Source organism: Wasmannia auropunctata, unplaced genomic scaffold, assembly GCF_000956235.1.
Source record: "Wasmannia auropunctata unplaced genomic scaffold, wasmannia.A_1.0 LD334196.1, whole genome shotgun sequence".
NCBI classification, from domain to species: domain Eukaryota; kingdom Metazoa; phylum Arthropoda; class Insecta; order Hymenoptera; family Formicidae; genus Wasmannia; species Wasmannia auropunctata.
Genome location: NW_012028694.1, coordinates 102,106 through 113,728, shown reverse-complemented (window position 1 = coordinate 113,728; position 11,623 = coordinate 102,106). Strand labels below are relative to the sequence as shown.

Genomic DNA, 11,623 nt, shown 5'->3' with positions numbered 1-11,623 from the left:
GGATACCCCCCGCTCCCCGTGTTTGTTCCCCGAAGCTGCTCGTAAGAGAATCTCGTTTATTATTCGTTACACGTGTCCGACGGTGTAGCGTCGCATTAAATGCGAAAATTCTGGGACCGCTCGTTTGGAAATAATCACGGCCGCGGCGCAAAAAAAAGCGGACATTTCGGAATCGAGAAATACTCGATGCAAAAATGCCGCGCAAAGCAAACAATGACTTTTTCAACCTGTTCCACGGGTATCCTGGCGGAAGGAACGGAAACGCGGTCGCATTTGCGGAATATCGGAATAACGTGATTCAACGCCGTGATGCGAATCGCGCGGTAGATCGCGAGTCGGACGATCCGAGCGGCGATGACTCGGATTTGTCCTTATCACGTATCTGTCGGGAAGCAGACGCCCCGGTATTTTCGCGTCTCACGCGATTTACGGCGGTTTGCACAGATGGACGCGAAACCGACGGCGGCCGAAGGAAAAAAAAAGTTCATCAGGTAGGTCAGCGACCGGACTCGCGATGTTTGCGTAGATGGGAACGATTATACGCTGAAATTCGCATTTGTTTCCTCGTCCCGGACGTTCACTCGCGCGTCCCATTCAGTGTAAGCGAGGTTTCTGACCGAAATAAGAAAAGAACTGGTCGCCTCGTTCAATTATCGAGTTTACAATGCTGTCGAAAACGGCGAAACCATCATCTCTCAGCGCGCGAAGACGAAGGAAATTCATCGATTAAAATTATGGACCCGCGTTGTTTCAAATCTCATTAAAATTACATGCGATTAGTCGGTGTTGTATTTTCGCTGAGAAAAATCTCAATTTAGATTAAAATGCTCGTTTAATATAATAAAACTAAAATTAATTACTTGATTGATTTCGTAGGCACGAGTTTCTTCTTCTTCTTCGCGCATTTGATTCCTGCCCGTCATTGTTCTTCTTTAACTTGTTTTATGATCGTATTTTTCGGTGTCTTAAATTCTTTTTACGCTTTTTAATGTACGTTACGCATCATGCTGAGATCTATATCTGGATTTCAATTTTTTGGATTTTATAGTCTTCGGAATCTTTAAAACCAAATTTTCCATCGCAAATTTCTCTAGTTTAATTGAACACCTCAGTTTTTCGATGCTTACAAAAATCTGTTGTTGCAAATGTCTGTCGTGAATGCAAATTAAATGAAGACTGTTACAACTGTTTTACAATAATGAAGAAGACGGTCTCGGGTGAAGATCGAAAAGAATTAGAAGTGAGCCTCCGGTTTTTATATCCGTATCTTTAATATATACTTCCATGAAGAAATTTCGGTAGAAACTGTCGAAGGTTTAAGCCCGAAGGCTGTTGGTCGATTACCGACGCCCTTAGACATTCACGATTTATTACGCTAATTGTCGCATTTATATGGTTAATCGCCCATGTGCTCATCGACGATTCTATACGCGATGCGAGGATACGATCCGATACGGGAAGCTAGAAATTTACGATTTTTACCAGAGCTCGTTACGACCTTTCTAGTTCCATTCCTTGGCGAGCTCGTCCGTCGTAGGTATCCATTCTTGCTTCACGTAAATCAAACCCGGATCGTAGGGATCGCCGTGGTGCTCTTCAAGGTTCCGCTGGTGGGACCTTGAATTCCGATATTCTCAGTATTTCTGCAACGTTATCGGCAGATTGCCGCTGGTGTTGACGGCGTTACAGTCTTGGTAATATCTGTGGTACAGCGGCGGAGACGGCGCCGCGCCCGTCGAAAGCGGCGTCGGCGGGCTGGACCTGCGATAGATTAGACCGTGTTCTGAAGACTCGGCTCTTCGGTAATTTCTTAATCTTATCTATTGTCTACAAAAACAGAATCTAATCACTATTCTTGGTGACTAATTATTTTTTTCTATAAACATTAACACGTCGTCTGCCCAGAGTTTTACGTTACAGTATAGAAATTCTTCATATAAGCGTGTAATGTCAAAATATTATGTAATATGATTAAATTACACACTTTCCTTTTGCGTAACAGGTTGCGCACTTTTTATTTTTTATTTTTTTACGTAGTAAAGTATTTTACGAAATTTCGATAGCGCCAACCATCGGAAATTAAAATAGCCTATTGTTTGCAATAGTATTCCATATTTCTTACTACTTGTATGTATATACTAAATTTTTGTTGATTTTGTTTTGTATTAATTTTTTGTTTTTGCTTCTTGATATTATAATTTAATTTTTTTGCTTTTAATAGTTATTATTATTTACATAATCCGCACAATTTGGATAAAATAACAAATAATAAAGTATTACTTTACTACTTATACATATTAAATTTTGTTGGTCTCATCACTTTTTTGTTTTTAATAATAACTATTATTTACATAATTCCGCACAATTTGGATAAAACAATGTATAATAAAGTATTTTCTATTTCTCACTACTTGTACGTATGCTAAATTTTTCTTGGTCTTACTCTACATCATTTCTTTGTTTTTCATAGTTATTATTATTATTCATATAATTCCGCACAATTTGGCTAAAACAATGTATAATAAGGTATATCCGTACAACGAAATAAATACAATCAATGCAACTATATCGGCATGAAAATTGATCTAAAAGTCGCAATTAAATCCCAGCATTATTATATGAAAAAAATAATCTTTACAGAATAATTTATTATTATTTATCATATAATCTATCCAAGACATGTGATAATACTTATCGCAATAACCGGTATCGATAACAAAATCCACATTCGTAACATATGTTCTCCGTAAGAAACAGATTTTTACGTCTATTCTATCGTATCTCGTACGAGCACGAGACTTCCATCGCTGAATTGAGATCTCGAAATGAACGTCATGTTTTTTCGACCGACGCAAAACAATCCAGGTACTCGTTTCTGGTACTCATTCTAGTACTCGTACCTGTAAAGCTGGCAGCTCGGGGACTGGGTGTCCTGATAGATCGCCGTGTCGGGACTGGCGTCCTGATACCACTGCGAGTGGCCCACGGAGTTGCTAGCGTGATTCCGCGCTGTATTATACTCGTGGTCCATGATGGCGTATCCGGCGGTCGCCGGGGCGCAATACGGTGTATACATGGTGCCGGGCGGCGAGGCGTTGCCCCTGGAAACGGTGCTGGTGTGCCCATAGCCGCTGGTGGCCATCATCGCCGCCACCGCGGCCGTCGTGGTGGTCGTGGTCGTCCCCGCGGACGACAGGTCCCTGCTGCCGCTGCCCATGGACTCCCTGCTACTCATGATCGAGTGCGGATGCTGGAGCCCGTGCGGATGGTGCGAGTGGTGCTGGTTGTCGCGCGTCATCAGAGCGGCATTGTTCTCTCGCGTCGTCATCAGCGCGTCGACGCTGAAGCTGGTCGGGTCCAGGCCAGCCATCGACACGTCTTGAATCGACTCCTGGTGCACCTGATGCGCCTGGTGCACCTGATGACCCAGAGCGGTCTGGATCACGCTCTGGCCAGACGCCGCGACCGTCGCCGTCGTCGTCTTATCCTCCTGTATCGGGCTGTGCAGGCCGTATTTGCTAGCTTGAGCCGCCGCAACCGCGGCCGCCGCCGCCGCCATGCAATGGTTATCGTTCACCGGTTCCCGTTTGGGCTTGCACAGACCGGTGGTCTCCAGAGCGCCCAGCTTCTTCGTCGAAGTGTCCGACGGCGGCGCCAACGCGACCTGGCTGCTGCCGGATTTGGAGTCGTCTTGACGTTTCTCCGGTAGGATGCCCTGCCGTTTCAGTGCCTCCTCCTTCTCCTTCAGCGCGTCCTTCTTCTTGAAACGCCTGCGACGTCTCAGGTAAGAACCGTTGTCAAACATGTTGTAGCTATCCGGATCTAATGACCAGTAACTCCCCTTACCGGGTTTCTTATCGTCCCGTGGCACTTTTATGAAGCATTCGTTCAGGCTGAGATTGTGTCGGATGGAGTTCTGCCAGCCCTGCTTATTTTCGCGATAATATGGGAAACGGTCCATAATAAATTGGTAGATGCCGTTGAGCGTAATCTTTTTGTCGGGCGCATTCTGAATGGCCATCGCTATTAGCGCGATGTAGGAATACGGTGGCTTTACCATATCCTTGCCGGCATGATGGATATGCTGCTGTCCGATACCCGACACCGGGTATCCCGTAGCCGTCGCGTAGCCGCCGTACCGGTACTGCTCGTAGTAACTCCCGGGAGCGCCCACCGCCGGGTACGACGGCGCGCCCATGCCCATCGGCACCGTCGCCGCGTGCCGATAGTACGCATTCTGCTCGCTGAAGAGCGCGTGCATATTCGCGCACCCGCTCTCGATACGATCCACGGACAACGATTGCGATCGAAACACTTCGTCCCGATTAAAGTAAAGGAATAATTGTTCTCTCTACGATAACGTCACTATTCTTCCAGAGGCGATCCTACGCACATATTTCCGTCGTCCTTAGTATCTGATTAGCGCAATTATTATTCTTCGTGGATGCTGAAAGAGGCTGGGAGAGTTTTTTTTTGTTATATTGAAAAGTGCCACTTGTAATTAAAATTTTGTTTTACTCAGTCTTTTATTTTCTATTATATTGTCCATCACTTTTCACCCTTCACTTTTCTAAAATATTCTTCCTTGAAATTCAAAACTATCCTTTAGATAACGATTATATTTTTCTCGTTTTCGAATTATAAGCCACTTTTGTGTGTAGTCTTCCTTCACGATTCGAACAGAATTATAATCGTTATCTTTTAAAATATATAAATAATGCATAACATGTCCTTGAACGTTTAAAGTTTATATCTTAAGAGCCGCTATTTTTCGAAATTATCTTTCTATGTTTATTCTGCATTATCATTAAGTCCCCTTTTCTCGCGGTCTCAATTTCACTCGGGTATCACTCTTATACTCGACAAGTATTAAATATTCCTAATTAATGTAATTGTTTTTCTTAATTTTGCAATTGGACGTTATTTTCGTAAATCGTTACCGTGATAAAACTCGCGTTTGCACTATCACTCTGTCGCGTTTCGAACACTTGGAGCGGCGTCACTATACCACCGTGGACCACGCAATCCAAAGTATCTTCAACACCCGTGGCAGATCGATAGATCTCTAATGAGCGGTCACGCTGAAATCCCGAAAAACACCGCGTCGTCGCTTACTCCGGAGTCTGCGGCGCGCCCCGCTTGCTCCGTGATAGTATTTTGTTGACCGTATCCCGGGAATCTCGTCTCAGACACGGGAAGACGGACGGGTGTGCGAGGCCGCGGTGAAGGCAGGAGGCGAAGGTGCATTCAGCTGAACAGTGCGACTTGGCCGCTAGCGCGAGGACGCACGCTAACCCCGTTAGCACCCGCGTGTGCACGCCACGGTATTATGATACACAACAGGCCGGAGTTTACTCAACCCCGAGTAAAAACACACTGGGAGCTCGGCGTCGCGCGCGGATCGGAGTACTCGGCACGGACGGAGGACGGCTGCGCCGTTCGTGCGCCTTCGAAAAATCACGAGGTCTCCTACACGTCGCGCCACACCATTGGCCGCGTGGCCGCGGAGCCACGCGTAATTCCGCCCATACCGTAGGACCAATCCGCTCAGAGCGGCGAACGCCGTCGTGAACGACCGCCCTGAACGAGATCCTGCCAATAATCGTACCGTAGTCGCTCGCGCGGTCACGCCCTCGTCACCTCGCGCAAGGGCTCAGGAGGGCCGTGACCTGCAACCGTGCCGCACGCCGCGATGCGGAATTTTTCCGCGGCCATCGGCCGTCGGATACTTTTCGCGATACCAAGCGGACAACGAGCACGAGGATTAAGGTGGTGATCTCGGTGGATCTTACCCGAAAGAGCGGAAACGGCGGAAACGAGTGATAGTTGCATGCGCGCGGTGCCACAGCCGGAGCTTGAGGAAGTGTCGAGGATGTTAGGGTGACAGTGACAAGAATGGTCTCAGACGACCGTGTGATTGAGATTTCATAGCGTTCTCTTTAGAAAGAGAACGAGCTATAGACGTCACGTCGTGTAACGGAGATGCTCATGTCGTCAAGTATTTCGAGAGATATCTTTAAGTTTTTTTTTTCTGAAAAGACATCAATGGCGAAATCAGATTAAATTCGCAGATTGGCGTTATTTGTGAGAACCGTCGATTGTGAAATATAGTTTTATCGTCTTTGTTATTATGCAGCTCGCAGAACCGTGGAAGTGTTTGAATATTGAAAAAGTTAAAATTTAAGATATATTCATATTCATATTTAACGCGAAATCTTTTCAGTTCAAGATAACACTTGTGCGAGCCCGGTGCTTGGTATGATATAAATGTTGAAAGAGCTAAACAATAATTTAGCATCACGCGAGCTTTTGACTGATTAAAATATGATTTAAAATCAGCAACACAAATTTTATTGTATTTTACAGAAAAGTAAAATATATAATTTTGGATATCGTAATCAGATGATTAAAAAAATATAGTATTCTTTTTACAAAGCAACGATTTTAGTATTATATATTTACTATTATATTTCATCGTCTACTTGGAGTTTAGCAACGCTCAGTGATGCTAAATATCATATAATTTGCAAATTTATGCGACCAAGAAACGTTGGAGGACGTTGTGACGATAATGTCACGTGGATAGATGGAAAAGAGGCAGCCTCGCGTTCTTGCAGCACGACACTTTCAATTTAGCGTCTGTTTTTCCAAGGGTTCGACTCCCGCCTTGCGAAAACACTCGACAGGACACGTCGCCACCCTCCATTTCTCGCCGCCAAGTTTCCGCCTCCGTCCGAATCGTGCTATCCAGGTTCTCAAAATACCGTCGATCCTTCCAGACGTTCCACTTTCCGCCATTTAAATTGATTCGACGCAAATACAGTGCTTGTTACCGAAATCAAGTTGTGCAAGCTAAGAACAAGTTATCGAAAGCGATTGATTTTCACAGCGTGCTATATAATAACATGCTTCATTTTCTTCATACATATAATTTCGAATAAAATATATATTCGCCTTTATAAAATATATAAAAATTAAAAAGTATAAAAGATAAGAAATATACATATACATGTATAAAAGAAGATTTCATTAAATTTACAATTACATTATAAGCACAATCTTCAATCTTGCCCCGACAAAATTTTCACTAAAGAAAAACAATTTTTATTTTCTTTACACGTATAAACAGTTTATCGTAAAATTTTAACTGATAAGATATTTCGTAAATAATTGTAAATAATAATAAAATAATAAATTAGAATGTTATAGATCAATCATTCCGAGTGGCACCTATACGTAACTCGTACTCGTTTCAATGAGTTCTGACTCTCTGCTGCAATTTATACGCGAAAAATGCACGAAGGGCAACAACTTTCTGTTCGCGCGATCGTTATCATTGTATTTTCTCGAGCCGCGCGCAAGTGTCAAATTGATCATCGCCTCTACCAGGCGATCAGGCGGCTAATTTTCATTTAAATGGAACGACAAGCGAGCGCTGTAGGCATTTCACCTCTAGGTCCACGTGATCTCTTTCCCTCGCCCGCGGGCCAACTGTCGCAAAACCAAGATGCAAAACGCTCTGGAAGTTCTGGCGAAAGTTTAATTGTCTTTTGCTTGTGTTCTATCTATTCCTCACCGACGACACGACGTGCTCTCGCAGCACAATCGATAATAATCTGCCCGATAATGTCAAAATTTGCTATCTCATAATACATTAAGACAACCTCTGTTTTTTATTTTTCTCCTATACATATGGGAATGTTGATTACTATAAAAGTTTCTTTAGCTTCTCGATAAATTTTCAAGAAGTTCAATATTACAGATATTAAACTTAAAAGATATTAAAAATAAAAAAAATATTGTTATATTATAAATCATGTTGCACAATGAATTAGTTCCATCAAGAGATATTTGAAAAATAATCAGAAGCTTAAGAAGACGATATAAATTACAAGGGAGAATATTATTATGTGCGAAGAGAAGAAAGAAAAACATAGAAATAAAAATTATCTCATTCCTATATTAATTGACAAATTTTTGAACTAATAAACCGCAGATAAATTCACTGCAGTTCGTTGAAATTCAACGCACTATATTACCCGATTATCGCAAACAGGGTACAATCAGGGTACATCTGCAATACTCGAGAAGACCGGATTTACTTAGTCGACGTTAAACTTAATAAGATTGCTTCATGAAGCGGAGTTTGTTCATAATCGGGATCAGCGTCGATTCGACGTAGGGCGTACACGAGTGATTTGCATATTTGTTATCGCCCCGGGCGCCGAAATCGATTAAACGGGCGGAACTAAAATTAATTATTGAAATAATTATCGGCTTCCAACCGTAGCGCCGTCATTGAAGCTAAACTGATGACGCCCGAAATATCATTAAATTTATAAAAACGAATGAGATTACGTTTTTATTAAGAGCTCTAAGCTCTTTCTTTAAATGATTGCGCGAGGATTTGTGTAATCTCATTAAAAAGGGTTAAAGTTCAAAGTTCAAAGATATGTATCTTGACAGGATGATGAATGTAGGAGCGTTTTGTTTAAATGTAAATATTAATTGCTCGCGACATTTTATGCGTCTTAAGATTTTTCGGGAATGTTTTATATTTTGACTCGCACCGCCGCTGCAAAATATTTTCCTTATACTGCACCGCGGACGTGTTTGGAAAATTTCAAAACTTTTCAAAATAAACGATGCCTCTTGACCTATCCCACGCGACCGGATTTCTGAACGTTATGAACGTCTGTGCCCCTCTAAGCCCTCTCTTCTTTCTCGTTCAGAAACAATAAACTTCTTATTTCGGTATGACGTAGTCGTCGTCATCGTCCTATCGACCGGCCCGATCAGTCGTAATTTTCACAAAAGAAAGTACATGGTGACGCACACGAGACGTTATAAATAGCGCCGACTAACGTTATCGGTATTTTGCGCAAATAATTCGCGTCTGCGGATTGCGCGGCGTTTATTGTCTCGCGTATTTTCTTCGCCGAAACCGTGTGCTTGACAAGTTCCTTGCGTGTTTTTCCCGTAACTCTTACTTGCATCAATATTTTATCTTTGTAACTTTCTTTACGTCTTTGTAAAAGCACAAGATATTTCACGAAGCCGTTTTAATACGTCGTTTTAATATCAATCTTTCTAACATATATTATTATTGCAGCAAGCTATTATTAAAAAATAAAAAGTCACACTTATTATTAAATCTATTAAAAATTATTTTAGAAATAATAATAATAATAATAGCAATTTAATTAATAAAACATTATAAGTACATTAACACAAAAATTTAATAACACATTAGTTGTAAAATTATTTAAAAAGAAATAAAAATATAGAAATAAGCGTCACATAAATTGAATTCACAGTAAATTAGTGAAACTCTGAAGGTTCAAGTTCCAAAATATATAGTCAAGAGGCTTGTAAAATGATTTTCTAATCTTCCACACAGTGGAAAATATATTGAAACTTCTGAAACGCAATTTCGATACAATTTCAAAATGAAATTTAATTTTCCCATGATATGAAATATATCGTTCTTTTTTTTTTCTTCCCAGCGCTCCTACCCTTGCTCGCACGACTTCACACGAGGATGCGCATCGCGCGATCCGATTAACTCAAGGAGAACACTCGTATTCCGTTCGGATTCCGTATGTTTCTCGTCTCGGTCAACGGCGGCAGTGTTTACATAGCGCGGTGAAATTTAATTCTCGGGACCTTCGAACCCACGGAGCCGAGTGTAAACCAATACTCGTGCCCGCTTCGGCGATATCTGACGTCGGGAAAATGGCGCCGTCGTGGAAAAAGGGAGCTCGAGGAAGAGATAACGCGCGCCGCTCCGAGAGAGAGAAGACGCCGCACCGAAACCGTTTCCGTTCTAATTTCCAGAAATCCGGACGGATCGGTGTGTCCAAAGAAAACAGACACTATATTAACCTCTAATTATCGCAATTCGTCGCACGTTCCTCCCTCTCCCTTCGCTTTCGGAGAAACCAACTCCTAAGTAGGTCTAGTTCTTCGTTGTTCTCCAAATGCAGAGATTCGTTCGTTATTGGCCTCATTAAAATTCACGCAGAGGCGGCGGATTCGCGAACACGTAAACGCGTGTGGCGAATACGTTTTCACTGCAAGGGATGATACGCGAACCGAATTTTAAACAGCGCAAAGTGATCTGATTCGCCGACCGCGTTCGACGATTTGGTGGCCGCCGAATTTTCGCGAGCCACCGCTTGTTTATCCGCGCCGCACCGCCGAATTTCTGCACCGTGTCTCGCGGATGCAATCCGTCGGTTTATAGTACGCTCCCGCGAGTTTCCGCGCGCGGCCACGACGCATGCCGCGATGCGATCGCGCATAAAGATAACAAACACCGAGGCGTTGTGCGCAGCGCCTGCTGTTTCTCAAACCGCTTCTGAAAGAAAAAAAAATCCGGCCGACGGACGCATCCGATCCTTCGTCTTTGGTTTGCCGAAAACGTTACTTGCGATCTTTTGCTCTTCAATCACCGAACCTGGCCTCGTTTCGCAAGGTCTTACGTATCTTTGTAACGTTTCGTAATTAATTCGCATGACCTGTAACTAAATTTAAAAAATCGCAAAACTGATTCTACGAATTCACATGCGCGCGCGTATCGAAAGATATTCATCCCGTCTCGATTGGATTCCAAGATACGCCAAGTGATTCACGATTCAGCGAATCGTCGTGTTTTCGGGGAGGATTCTCTCGCCTCTCGGATGAATTTCTCTGTCGCGGTTCTCTCGGGAATCGAGAATCTCACTGTTAAAAGCGCAGGAAACCTGCGGTGCCGCCGATAGGATTGAGCCGCGCGCGCACGGCGAAAGGCGAGGGGAGCAAACCATGAAGAGATCGAGAGAGAGAGAGAGAGAGAGAGAGAAAGAGAGAGACGGCACCGAGGCGGAATTCGAGCGAACAATGCATACCGGGTGGCAATTTCACGCGACAAGTCCCGCCATCAGCATATCAATGGGCCCGGCCCGGGCGGGATTATCTGGATGTGCCGCCGCACAGTGATACTCCGCGGTTGGCACCGACAGATAGGGTTGCGCAGTTTCGCCTCTCCACCGCGTACGTATAATGTGGCGAATCAATCCGCAGCATCCCCAAAGAACGCGCTCACAAGCGCGAGAGATTAAACGGAGACACATCTCGTGCGCGAAATGACGAGGACTGCCAGTCTATTATCTCCCCGCATGAAGATATCGATTCTATCGTTTTGCTGTTTATATGCTTACCGATTCAATTCAATTTGGCGAATATTACATAATATTAATAATAATAATAATAATAACATTTTCTTATTATGTCGTTACTTCATAACGTATCCTCCCCCCTCCCCTCCCCACTTCAGATTCCAAATGTGATAAGAGCGGTCAGTAAAATATTGATTTCAAGACTGACAGTCATTTCTGTTTCTCCCACGACGTATTGCTATGTCATTCAGTTATTGTACATTGAATACTTGAGAATGGTAGCATCATCAGGTCGTCTTTCATTCTTAAAGTCGCGTTGCGTGTGCTCTCTCTCTCTCTCTCTCTCTCTCTCTCTCTTTCTACGATAGACGGAACGTCACTAATATTTTGATTCGAGCTTAGTTACGTTACAATGCGACCGACTCGTTCAGGACGAAAACAAACGGTGGCGCACAATCCGGCCC

At 43.3% G+C, this 11,623-nt stretch overlaps 1 protein-coding gene across 1 annotated transcript; it reads right to left on the bottom strand.

The window, feature by feature from the left end:
• Window positions 1-1,612: 1,612 nt before the first annotated feature.
• Window positions 1,613-4,261, bottom strand: LOC105459327 (fork head domain-containing protein crocodile). Its single transcript, XM_011705261.1, has 2 exons — window positions 2,901-4,261; window positions 1,613-1,761 (listed from the first exon to the last, which is right to left on the bottom strand). Exons 1-2 carry the CDS (start codon window positions 4,259-4,261, stop codon window positions 1,635-1,637), a joined length of 1,488 nt encoding a protein of 495 aa, XP_011703563.1. The 3' UTR covers window positions 1,613-1,634.
• Between the last annotated feature and the right edge of the window lie 7,362 nt (window positions 4,262-11,623).